Raw genomic sequence first — 13,220 nt, 5'->3', positions numbered from 1 at the left:
CAGCCAAACAAAGTCAAAATCTGAGTTGAACCTGGTTTAGTGCCAACATTGTTTGAAACCCCATGGTTAGTAGAAGTCAGTCTGGGTTCATGCAAATCTGGGCCGTCAGTCATTCACAACTTAGGCCTGGATTCCTGCAAAAAGTTTAACAGACCTTGAAACAAACCTGTCCTGAATGGTGAGTGTATCTAGTGAGTTTTCCACGGTTCTGCAGCCAGTTGCTGAATTTTGGTCCCTTCAGGACAGTTGGTTCAGAGCTGGTTTCAGCAGCGTGAGCGTGACTCCTGGTTCAGGGGTACTGTCTGTAGACAGCAGTGTAGATGCACTTTCTTTGATGCTTCACTTAAGTGCCTTGTTATGACATCAGTCTGATCTCAGGGGTTTCTCTGTGCTGATTCTCTTGGTGCAGGGTAGACATCCATCGGAAGGAGAATGCCGGTGCTGCTGAGAAGCCAATCACCATCCACGCCAGCCCCGAAGGGTGCTCCGAAGCGTGCCGCATGATCCTCGATATCATGCAGAAAGAAGCTGATGAGACTAAATCGTAAGTGTTCCGCACAGAGCACTCTGCAGGAGGAGGATTCCTGCAGCCATACGCACCAGGCGGGGGAGACAGTGATGGAGAGTAAGGAGCTGATTTGAAGAATAAATCCCCAGAGGTCCAGAGAAAATGTGGTAGTTGCCCATGTAAAAGAATGGGGATTTGGTTTAATATGTTTGTGTGTTTAAAAGGCTTAGTCAGCACAACTAATTGATGTACAGTTTTGGTTACTAGAACACGCCTGGTCTGACAGTAAAGGAAACCAGCCCACCTGTAAAGCCTCAGGCTTTAGGTAATGCCTTAGGACCCATGCTTTCAATGCTTTTGCTTTTTCTCTCCCCTTCTCCCTGCTGGAATGGGAGTCCATTTTCTGTGTTCTGGAGATTTGAGTCGATATTTCCTTTTTTCCAAACAGCAATTTGAAACAAATATTAGCAATTCAGCTTGTTTCATTGAAAAAATTTAAAAGTCGCCTAAAGTTTGAACCAAATGAAAAATTGTTTTTGTTTAGTTTGAATTTTTTCATGGGAAAATACCAACCCATTTTTGACCAGCCCCAGTTGCAATCAGTTTTTCTTGAGCAGGGTTATTTTGATTCCCCTCCTGCCCCAAACGGTTAGCTGCAGGAGGAGCTATTTGTCTGGATTTTCTGTAAGTGCAGAGAGGACTCATTTCAGATTCTTTACATGACAAGGACTCTACAAACGTATGGGTTTTGCAATGAAAAAAAGTCCATGTGATGTTTTTGTCCTACTTTTCTTTTCTTTTTGTGTGTGTTCCTGGCCAGGAGAACTCCACGGTTTGGAGCATACTGGTGATAGGAGAACAGGAAAAAGGAACTTACAAAAACCACCAAAACGCCTTTTGTTTCTTTTAGCGCCGAAGAAGTTCCCTTGAAAATCTTAGCACACAACAGTCTAGTTGGGAGACTGATTGGCAAAGAGGGACGAAACCTGAAGAAAATTGAGCAAGACACAGGGACCAAGATCACCATCTCTCCGTAAGTTGTGATATCCTGGCAGAGGAGAACGACCCACCTCCAGCCCAGAGAGCTACTGCATGGCCCAAAACCAGGCTCCTTGATCTCTGGCTGTGGGAGGTGAGCGTCAGGGGAGCTGCTGAGGCCAGCCCTCAGGGTACGTGCTGTGAACGTGACCGTGTGGAGCCAGCGTAGGACTCCTCCAAAGGTGCACAGACACAGGCAGGGGTGCTCCACCCAGCCCGGCACTGGTGAAGGCATGGGTGCCAGTAAAGCGAGCTGTGTTCGGAAGGTCTGGAATGGAAACAGGACATTCAGGCTATGCTCCCCTGCACAATGGCCAGTGGAGGTGGCTGGCTGGTGGGGGATAATCTGCAGCCCTGGGTTTTCCTGGCTGCTCCAAGGAGAAGGTTCCCTGCTCTGAGCTGAAGGGTGATGGCAGCTTGCTTTTCTGTTGCCTTGATGGAGGCAAGTTCACCTGTCCGCAACTGCTTAGTTTACAGGATTTAACCATTTATAACCCTGAACGGACCATCACGGTGAAGGGCAACATCGAGGCCTGCTCCAATGCCGAAGTGGAGATCATGAAGAAGTTGCGAGAGGCCTATGAGAATGACATTGTCGCTGTCAACGTAAGCGCCCCTTTCCTGCTGCTCCTATTCTCCCAGTAGAGACCTCAAAATGTCAGGGCCAGAGCCAGAGTTAGTCCAGTGGGAGCAGGCAAAGTTGGCTCTGGGGTGTTTGCAGGTCGTTCTGCCCGTCATGGGGGCTGATGTGGAATGGGACCCACTGGATCGAGCTCTCTGGGCAGACGTGTAGGAGTCATTGGGCACTTGGGCGCATGTGGTTCCCCTCTCCCGCCCCCCCCACCCCCCGTTTGTTCCATGTTTCCCACCTCTCTGTGTTTTGCACTTCTAGCAACAAGCCAACTTGATCCCAGGGCTGAACCTCAGCGCACTGGGGATCTTCTCCACTGGGCTGTCCATGCTGCCCTCTGCAGCGGGGGCCCGCGGAGCTGCAGCTGCCTCCTACAACCCCTTTGCGGTGAGTACCTGGCAGGCCAAGCCTGTGTGTGTGTGTGTGCGTACGTGCGGGGTGTGTCCCCCTAGCTCAGTGGGGTTAGGAGGAAACACTCTCATGCTAACCCTCTATTGAGGACAGACGTGGCTTTGGCAGGAGGTGTCCCGTATACACTCTTGGGTAAGAGCACTGCTTTTTCTTGATGGTTTTGGGAGGATTTGTTTATACCCCAGCACCAGGGAGATCCTGCGTCTTGCTGGAGTATGAGCTCTTCAGGCGCCGGCAGCTTTCCTCAGCCTGTGGAGATTTGGTGATCCCATCAGGATGGGGCCTCACGTGCTATTTTTGGGGCTGGGTATGCAGAAAGGAGAAGCAGCGCCCCAGTACTGTATAGACTTGTGTATAATCACTCCCAGTTAGGCCTAGGTCAGTACTTTTGTAAGTATTTTTTTCCTTTAAGGGCTTGCTCTGGTTTTAAATCTCTGCACTGCGCCAGCAGGAGCAATGCACCTTGTGCTTCCCCACTTCAGGGATGCAGAGCATGCTCCCCTACCCAGCCGGCCCATGGAATGGGGCGGGGCTGGGGTCTGCACACCTGCATGTCTGCGTGTGACAAGTTTGTAGAACAGCACGTATTGCTGGTGGGTGATCCCAGGCTCTGCACACGCCGCTGCAAACCCTGGAATAAGCACACTTTGCGTTCACATCAAACACTTCTACATAATGCCCAGACCTGGTGTTCATACTCAGGAGCTGCTTAGGCAAAAGTCAGTGGGAATTAAAAACCGTAACAAGGCCAGGATTTGGGCTATGGAACAGTTAAAGGAGGTAGTGATGAGCCAAATCCAGCACCCTCTGGATTCCCTCATCTCTACCCATCTCACTGTAGACTGAGACCTGGCCAGCTGGTGATTATCAGCTCCATGTGAAGCCAGGTTCTGGGGCCAGCTTGCTTTCCTAGTGCCTGAGTGAGCAAGGTTCCTGGGTGAAAGCTCATCCCAGACAGAGATGGTGCAGCTGGGTAGGAGCAGAGCAGGTTTACTGGCTGAGTGCATAGGCAGGAGCAGTAGCCATGAGAGAGCTTGATTTTTAGTGAGGCTTTGACACAGTCCCACATAACGTTCCTATAAGCCAACTAGGGAAATGGGGTCTAGATGGAATTCCTGTAAAGGTGGGTGCACAACTGGTTGAAAGACCTACTCAAAGAGTAGTTATTAATGGTGTGCTGTCAGACTGGGAGGGCGTATTTAGTGAGACACGTACGGCTCAGTCCTGGGTCTAGTGCTATTCAATATTTTCATTAATGACTTGGATAATGAAGTGGAGAGAGTGCTTATAAAATTTGGGGGTGACACCACGGAGGGAGGGGCTGCCAGCACTTTGGAGGACAGGATTAGAATTCAAAACGACTTTGCCAAATTGGAGAATTGGTCTGAATTCAAACAGATGGAATTCAATAAAGACAAATACAGAGTATGACACTTAGGAGGGAAAAATCAAACACACAAATACAAAATGGGGACTAACTGGCTAGATGTCAGTGCTGCTGAAAAGGATCTGGGGTTCTAGTCAACAGTATGATGCAGCTGCAAAAGAAGCTACTATCAATCTGAGGTGTATTGACAGGCATCTCCTATGTAAGACATAGGACGAGATAGTATGCTCTTCTCGGCACTGGTGAGGCCCCAGCTGCAGTAGCGTATCCAATTCTGGACGCTACGCTTCAGGAAAGACATGGACAAATTGGAGAAAGTCCAGAGGGGAGCAACAAAAATGATCAAAGATTTAGAAAACCTGACCTATGAGGAAAGGTTAAAAACACTGGGCATATTTAGTCTTGAGAAAAGAAGACTGAGGGGGGACCTGATAGTCTTCAAATACGTTAAGGGCTGTTATAAAGCGATCAGTTGACCTCCATGTCCACTGAAGGTAGGACAAGAAGTTCATCTGCAGCAATGGAGATTTAGGTTAGATATGAAGAAAAACTTTCTACCTATAAGGGTAATTGAGCTCCGGAACAGGCTTCCAAGGGAGGTTGTGGAATCCCCATCACTGGAGGTGTTTAAGAACCGGTTGCACAAACATCTGTCAGGGATGATCTAGGTTTACTTGGTCCCGTCTCAGCGCAGGGGGCTGGAATTAATGACCTCTCGAGGTCCCTTCCAGCCCTGCATTTTGGTGGTTCTATGAAGAAGATTATGAATCTTTCCTCCTCTTTGTGAGGGGTCTTCACAGTCTTTGTCTGTGTGTGTCCATCGCTGCTCCGGAACTCCCACTGGGCACGCTACCCCGGGGGGTGGGGTCCTTTATCTGGGATGGCCTGTTAGGGGCAGGCTTCAGCTGTGACTTTGGCTCTTCCATGCTCTCCTGGTGTAACACGCTCTACAGCTGAAGGTCAGTCAGAAGCTTCATGTGCTGCGGCCAGCTCTCAAGTGGGCTGGACTGACAGACACAGGACTTCTGCGCTCTTCACTCTGCACTGCCTCCCAACCCATTTCTGGTGCAACTCCAAGTGCACTGTCCTCTGTAAAAGCCTGAATTACTTGGGGTGGGTTACCTCAGACACAGCCTGCCTGGCCATGCCCATCCTAGCTCTGGCTAAGCAGGGATCTGAGTACCCCAATAGAGCCCATGCAGGGTGATTCTCAGAAAGCAGGGCGAGGCTCTTTGAGGGGGCAGCGAGAGAGACCTGGGAAAGGCTCCTGCAGGCATGCAGAGCAGCCCTTGGCTTGGAAGTGGATGAAATGTCATAAAAAGACAGAGCTAGTGTGAGTAATGCTGAGTAATAGTTTCATCCTGGAGGAGGGCTGTGCGTTTGTCGGGTGTCAGACAGCTTTGATGTCAGTTCATGGGAACTGTATTTATTACTTGATGGTTTCAAAACGAGTGGGATCATTTTTTAACCAGCCATGCTGGCGTTGCCCCATTAACGGTGCAGTAGTGCCTTTCAGAGGTGGGATTGTGACGACACGCACCGCCGCTGCACTCTCTGGAGGCGCGAGGCAAAACCAACCCAATCGGACCAGTTTTCAAAACCAGCCCCTGGCTGAGCCACTGCTGGGACTGCCTGGGCCCAGGCAGACAGGTGCCAGCCACGCCTTGGAGTGGACACTTCACTCTCTGCGCCTGTGTGTCCAGAGTTGGGACAACTACCTTGGCGTCCGTTTGTGAAAGTGGATAGAGAGCCCAGAGCCGTATATGATAAGTGACTGTGTGTTCTGAGCTGTGTTCTTCCTAGTCTGCCTGCACAGTAGGTGGACAGAGATGCATAGATAGAACATGTTGAGAGGATTGTACGATCAGCTTGATTTGCTGATATGGAGTGATTATTTCATACCTTCTTGATTTTTGGATAGCACTACAGGAAATCACTGAGCTGGCTTTTAACTCCTGCAGATAAACCCCTGATGGACAGCGTATCTAACACTCCATGTCACCATTTCAGTTCAGCTGCTGTAACTATTTGGAGCTGAGAACAAGTCTATTTACTTCTTTAGTTTTTCTAAAAACTGTAGCAGCCGAGTGATCGAAGAAGGATGGTGAGTTTTACACCATTCAGAGTTGAAATATTTAGGTGATGGTGCAGAAAAGACACAAAATGGTGACTGCAAAAACAGCGTGTGTGTATATCTGTCCATGCTTTTCTGCGTGGTGTATTTGTGAGTGTGTGTTTTCCTCATGAACACTGCATGTCGACTTTCACATGTTCTTAGGTCTGGTCCATTACTTTGGGAACGTGCACATGATATAAGGGAGGAGCGTACATTCCCAGCAAACTCCTGTGACCCCCCCAAAGCCCCAGCAAGGCTACTTGGCAGTTTATTTTTAGAGGAAAAATTAAATAATTTATTATGCCAAATATAAAAAGTGCTCCAGGCCAAGTGTTGGCTCCCTGCCCTCTCCTTGTCAGCCTAACCACGAGTGGAGAGGTCTCACACTAAGCTACTTCCTTCCCTTCTGTTTCTTGGGCAAAGGGGGAGGAAGGGTAGATAGCCCTGTTCCCATTCTGATACCTATAGGTTACACGACCTATAGATGTATATGCACAACAGGTGGGGAATGGAGTGAAATTAGAGACAGGGCATAGTGTTGAAAGAATGTGCCACTCAGGAGAGCTCTCCTGGGAAGCAGAGGGTGCATGTGTGTGCATGAGTGGTGTGTGCGGGGGGGATGGGGAGATGCAGACTTGTATGTTAGTGCTATGCATGTGCATTCCCATCTGAGGGGTACAGTTCTGCCTCCATCCACCCAGACAAATGGGCCCATTGCCCTACAAGCAGCTAGCGTCGTTAGTCACTGTGCATTTTGAGTCTGTCATTTGTGTCGCTCTGTACAGTCATAGCAGACGTGAAAGAGCTACAAACGCCTGGCTGTATCCCGCAGATCTCCTGCGATGAGCGAGGTGACAGCTGCTCGTGATCAGCCCCCCGAAGATCTGATGCACGCTGTTTTAGAAAAAGGGCTAAAACATGCAAAATTCACCCTGCTGCCCAACGAACTGGGCTCTGTTTTGTTTTCTTTATCAAAACCTTTGTAAGGTGATTTGCAAACATCTATTGTATAAAGTTCAGTCAGCCGAAAGGGAGAGGGTCCTCTGTGGAAATCCTATTGCAAATTAAGGCCAAATAATACATCCATGTGCACTTTGATATCAAATATGCCTGCTTGGAGATGCTTGGGTGACTGAAAAGTTGAAGGGAATTAATGCTCATGGAATCAAGGTTTAGATGTTTCACTTGGTGGCTTTAAATCCCTTCTAATAAGCCAGGACATGGAGAAGCCATTTTTGTTTGCAGTCTTTGCTCCTGGAGGCCCAGGCGCTCCTGGTGTTCCGGCAGAGACTTCTTGCACTAGCCAGTGGTACGGCAGGCAGTGCAGACACCTGTGTCAGTCGCACACAGTCATATCGGGTGATGCTATCTGAGGCTGCTGCAGATCAGCAAAAGCCCCACCGAGCTGTGCAATGTTTCTGTTGAGGGTATTGCAAAAATGGACTTAATGAAATACATAATACGAGGATGTCTCAGCAGAGCTGTGCGGGTCTCCCACAAAAGCACTGTTCGGCGGGGCATACACGTCTTGTATTCATCAATACGTGCACACATCAAGTCGTCTGTTTCTTGTGCCTCCAAAGTATTCAAGCTCTAACGGCTTCCCCCGGGAAGGTGAATGCACTGAGAATGGCTACGGGCTTTGTTCGGATACTGTTTGTCTGTTGAATGTTTGGACACAGACCCTTGGTGGACAGCAGGCCCCTCTGCTATTTTTGTTCTGTGTGTGTGTTTACGGGTGTGAGTGCGGAGGATCGTGTGGCGGCCGGCCATGTGGCCTGGTGGGTAGGACAGTGGCTTGCAAATCAGGAAACCTGGTTCTGGTCCTGGCTCTGCCACTCACCTGCTTGGTGACTGTAGGCAAGTCGCTTCACCTCTGTACCTCAGTTTCCCCTCTGTAGAGCATGTTCTGTGGCTTGCAGTAGTGCCTCATGGTCCCAGGCCCTTTGTACCTGGCACTGGATGGGCAGTCCCTCTCCGGAAAAGGCTGCAGTCTACACAGACTAGACCGGGTAGGGGCAGGGGTGAAACGTACCAGCCGAGTGACCAGACTGACCCCCCATGAGTGCACGCCCAACACCCAGCCCGCACAGGAGGCCCACGCGGAGCTAAGGGCTGGGCCTGAGGCCCAGGGGAGCTGAGTGTGACAGGAACAGAGAGGATAGGAGCCAGTGCTGAGCACAGCATGGTTGCCTTGCTGCCTTCACACGCAAAGCTCTGTAATCCCAGCCAGCCTGCTACGCCCCAGCTCTGCTGCATCAACTGGAGATTCACACTCAGAACTTGTCTACACTACAAAATGAAGTCGACCTATGTTAGTTCAATTTACAGCCCCCACAGTGATTACTGCTGTTTTTCATGTCCATGCTACCCTGCTGTCGGTGGTGCGTGTCCTCACCGGGCAGGCTTCCACCAACTTAAGAGGGGTAGCGTGGGGGCTCAGAGCCTGAGCTCACAGCTCCACACGGAGCTCCTTGCCGAGACCCAGCTTCCCCCCACTCTCGGCTCCCCGCCAGGAGTCCAGCAGCTGCCCAGGATCCAAGCGCGGAGCTCCGTGCCTGGAGCCCAGGTGTCTGCCCGGCTCCCAGCAGGGAGTGGGGAGCCAGGAGCCCCAGGGGTCAGCTGGGCTCCAGTGGGGAGCTCTGCACCCAGAGCGTGGGTGGCTGCCAGGCAGCTAGCGGGTAACTAGGAGCCCAGGCCAGGTTCCAGCTGGTTAGCTCTGCGGGGAGCTGAGAGCCCGGGTGGTAGCAGGTTCACAGCTGGAGCCCCCACGCGCCCTGGGGCGACAGCCCCAGCTGCGAGCCCAGCACGGGGTTTGCAACAGGGAACCTACCTGCTTTTCTTGTCAGTTTCACAGCTTCCTTGTGGACCTGTGACATTGACAAACAACAGCTGATGTAAGTAAGGCAACATCTACAGAGACACTGCGTCGCCCTAACTACACCACAAAGCCTACGCCCCTCGTGGAGGTGGAGTTATCATGTCGGTGTAGCAGGGCACTTACTTCAGCGGGAGCAAGGCTGTGGTGTAGACACTGACTAGGCTGATGTAAGGCAGCTGTAGTGTAGCGCAGGCCTTAGTTTCTCACACACCTTAACCCTGATCCCTTCTCTGGTTCCACTGCCTTTCCTCATGTCACCCAAGGTGTAACTGTGCCTAGGGTTAGACCTACCTGCATGACTCTCTTCCTCTTGGGAGGGATTGCTACAGGGGGTTGGAGATCACGCTGTTTTCAGCCTGTCCTAGTTGCAGTCATGCCCAACTTCCTCCTCTCTGCAGGACCGGGTGGCTAGTGCAGCCTGCTCCCTCCTCAGGGCCATTCGTCGAAGTCTAAGGTTCCTCCTGCCTTTTGCTGCCTCCTTTGGACCAGTTGGTGACACGTTTTATTACAGTCCTGATCCCATCAGCAGCCAGGCCATAACTCCCACCTCATGGCTCAGCTGTGCACTCCAGGTCAGCTGCAAGGTCTGAGCTTGAGCTGTCCCATGCCATGAGCTGAGTGGGAGCAGGGTCAGGCCCTTGTCAGTTACCCCCACGTACATCCCTCGTACAGAGAGTGCTGTCATGGTGTGTTCATGGGGCAGCACCTTGCAGACTCTGGGCGCCAGCCCTTGCACAACCCTGGCTGTTCTCTCTCCTTGTCTCTTGTCTCGTTCTCCACTTCGCCACAAGGCTCCAGCCTTGGGACCCCTCCTGTGGTGCCTGGCTCTCCCCAGGGGGACGCTGTCATACGCCAGGTGTGGGTGACTAGCGTATTTCCGTGGACATATTGTGCTAGCAGGAAAGCGAGAGAGCTCCCTGTAGAGCAATGTCCAGAGATTCTAGTGTCACTGGGGAGCACCTGAATGGGGGTCATCCAGGAGGTTGTCAGGATACGCTCCAGATGTGCATGGCCTGCATGGGCCTCCATCAGTTTCAGTGGAGCTGGGCTCATTTACATCAGCGCTGGAGTTGTGATTTGCCTGCAGGAGGGGGCCAACATTTCTCCTGGGGCCTCAGCCGGGTTTTTGGTTGTTCCTCAGGCCTGGTTCTCGGTCTGTCTCGGGACCCCCGTCTTAGAAAGTACGGCAGACGCAATGGCAGGGGACGCAGGGAAGGTTCCGGTGTATGTGCTCACTGAGGTGCTGGGGGTAGATCCCCAGCAGCCAGCCCCCAGACGTAGCACAGGCGTGGTGTGTACGGACCATGCTGTCTGGGAACCCGCACTGACTGTGTTTTCTTTCCTGCCATAGAGCCCCTCGGCATACCTCTCGGGTCTGTATGGAGCCTCCCCCATTGGCGCCTTCCCACAGCAGCACTCTGTAAGTGCCCGCTCTGCCCGTGCTGGCACCGCTCGCCCTGCTTGGCCCCCGCGTTCCTCTCTTGGCTGTGATTCTGTCCGGTGCTGCTCTGCCATTGCAGTGAGCGTGCCAGGTCAGTGCCCTCCTGGCAGCCGGCGGCAGTGATGCGGTCGCTGGAAATGAGGCTGTGGAATCCAGATGCCTGCAGGGAAACGTTGAGTCCTTTTCCGAGCCCATTCCCACTTTCCTCTGCAAAAGCCAGTACATCGGCGCCCGCGCAGGGCTCCCCCCGCAGCACGGCATGGCCTGGGCAACTCTCCTGTGTCTCCGCAGGCCTTGGTGCCAGAGCTGTTCCAGTCCCCGGCACCCAGAGGCTTGGCAGTGCACTCTCACTGCACATGACGTGACAAAGCCGAGCCCCCAGGATTTAAACCCAGCCGCCAGGAGGAAGCAGCAGGGGCTGTGGTTTTCCTTTAGCCCCCGAGAATTCTCCTGATGCATTTACTGTCTCCCCATGTGTGCTCAGCGAGGAAGGGGGGTGATGAACTGAGCCTTTTAAAGGGCAGGTCAAAGACACTTGGCAGCACCTTCCCTGTACCGGGGTGCAGAGTGGTGGGGGCCTTTCCCCTGCAAGGGGCACACGGGTACGGCTGCTGTGAGAGAGGGATGGCTGATGCAGTGCGGCACCAGGTGCTCCTGATGAGCATGCAGAGAGCCACATGGAGAGCACTGGGTCCCTTGTGTTGCTGCTCTGCACGTGTGGGCAGCAAGGCAATTCCAGCCCAGCTCCTCCACAGGAGGCTCATGGGTGGGGAGCCCTGGCGGCCCCTCCCCCCCACCCCACTGTGCAACCCTGGGGTCCCCTCCGGAGCAGGGTCTGTAGTGCTGGCCTCCCCGAGAGTCAGCCCCAGCGGGGAGCATGGGTTTGTGCTTACGCTCCTGGGCTTTGTCCTTAAGAGTGGTTCATCGCCAGACTCTCTCTGACCCTGAGCCCCTTCCCTCAGTGCTAGCCCGGTCCCGGGATGAGTACGGAGCTAGCAGTTTGGAGGTCTGGTTGGCCAGGGCTGGAACTCAGACTGGGGGCTGAAGCCACCTCTGCCTGCGTATCAGGCTGCAGGACAAAGCCTCAGGAGGAAGCACCATCTGCCTCAAGTCAAGAGATCCCTGGGAAGAGCCTCAGCCATAAGCTAAGGCAGCATGTGTTCTCCTCATGGGAACCACTGGCCTAGGGCTCCGTGCTCCATGCAGGCCTTGCAGCCTTTACAGACAAGAGCCAGAGATGAGTGACTCCCTGAAAACGCCCTGCTGCACCACACCTGCCATTGCCTCATGATTTACCCTGGTTGGACTGTCAGCCTAGAGACCCCACTGCCCCTTCATCTACTGCCCTGGCACAATGCCAGCCTCTCCACACAGCGCCCTGAGCACCTCAACCCCACCTGCTAGCACTGACTGTTTCGCTGCTTGGCTCCAGGCTGGAACACTGAGCCACACGCCCTGCAGTGAGAGGCGGACAGCGTCCCGCCCACTCCGTTTATGTAGGCCCCTAATGCTACCAGCCTGGGCTGGAATCAGACATGGCCCTGAGAGAGCAGGCTAGGTACCTCTGTCTCCTGAGCCAGCTGATGCCTGGGGAGGTTGTAAAGCTGTCACGTGCTCCAAGCTCCGAGTGAGCATTTGCACATGGCTGTGGCCACAGGTGGTTTCTCCATTCCGCCGCTGCACATGGGAGCTGCTGCGGCAGCTTTCCTGGGCAGCTTGTTGCTGCTGCCGTCTTTGTGCCAGTGCCCTTTTTGGGGAGGAGAACCCCAGGCTGGGAGCTGCCCCAGGCGAGGTGTTAGGTAATGGACACACCCCTCTGGGCCAGGCTGTTCACCTGAGAGAGAAGTTGTGGGTGTTTGTGCCCATTGGGGACAGAGCCACATGCAGATCCTGGGAGGAAAGGAGTGTGACCTGGGGTCCTGTGCTGAGCCCTGGCGGAGGCGGTAAAAGAGCAAGAGCCAGCATTTCCCCAGAGCGGAGCCTGACGCTTCACTCCTACAGCCCCACTCGGCCCTCTGAAAAAGGGCCAGTGTCCATTGCTGCTGGGTTTGGAATGGGCCTTGGAGTGAATGGTGGGTGCAGCCCCTTGGATGAGGAGACCGGGACTGGCCCCTACTCGGTGCCTTCCTGTAGCACCCACCAATGGCCGCTCTGTATACCGGTTCTGTGACAGTACAACGGCGTCTGTATTGGGTGTCCTGACGCTTTCACTAGACGGGTATAAACTCGCAGCCCGACCCAAAATAGCTAAATCGGAATCAAAACTATGTATAGAGCAACCTCAGATAGTTCTTGCTTTCACCAGGGGCCTCTGAGCTCCCAGAAATGGCCTTTAAATCTTCTGTAAGCCCTACCTGGGGGCCTTCTTTTCCCTCTCCCTTTCACCACACTGGCAGTGGTTACTGAGAATGATGGTCTTTTAGCCAGTCAGAGGCACACACAGTGGCACATGCGCTTCTTTCCAGCGCTCAGGGGAGGAGGCTTTGAGAAACGCTCAGCGGTGGGTTGGATTGTTGAACCTTTTAAACGTGGCACAATTGGATTGTTGGTTTTACCAAATCAAAACGTTGCACGAAGCAGCCGAGATGAGAAATGCAGATGGTAAAAGCCAAAAAGCCATCAGGAGAGAATGTTCACAGGCCTGGGGTGGCCGCGTAGTACTCGATGGATCTCGAGGATCCTAGGGAAGTTTGGATTAAGAACTGGCAGGTCTGTTAGGTGTGCTCCAGATTCTGTGCTGAACATGGTGAGTCAGCGCTAACTAGGGACTTCCGAAAAGGGGCCAGTTGCCTGGCCTTGGTGGATGT

General features: G+C 53.0%; 1 protein-coding gene across 2 annotated transcripts in view; it reads left to right on the top strand.

The window, feature by feature from the left end:
- Nucleotides 1-13,220, top strand: part of IGF2BP2 (insulin like growth factor 2 mRNA binding protein 2) — a 102,788-nt gene that overhangs the window by 70,820 nt on the left and 18,748 nt on the right. Inside the window, exons 7-11 of one of the 2 annotated variants that reach the window (XM_073360303.2) lie at nt 410-544; nt 1,419-1,541; nt 2,017-2,152; nt 2,439-2,564; nt 10,324-10,392. In XM_073360303.2, the coding sequence (XP_073216404.1) occupies nt 410-544; nt 1,419-1,541; nt 2,017-2,152; nt 2,439-2,564; nt 10,324-10,392 (589 nt within the window). The remainder of the gene's footprint in view (nt 1-409; nt 545-1,418; nt 1,542-2,016; nt 2,153-2,438; nt 2,565-10,323; nt 10,393-13,220) is intronic. The other variant, XM_073360302.2, reaches the window with a different exon arrangement.

This window comes from Lepidochelys kempii, chromosome 9, assembly GCF_965140285.1.
Source record: "Lepidochelys kempii isolate rLepKem1 chromosome 9, rLepKem1.hap1, whole genome shotgun sequence".
NCBI classification, from domain to species: domain Eukaryota; kingdom Metazoa; phylum Chordata; order Testudines; family Cheloniidae; genus Lepidochelys; species Lepidochelys kempii.
The sequence above is the reverse complement of the archived record's forward strand: the minus strand, read 5'-3'. Positions and strand labels throughout refer to the sequence as shown.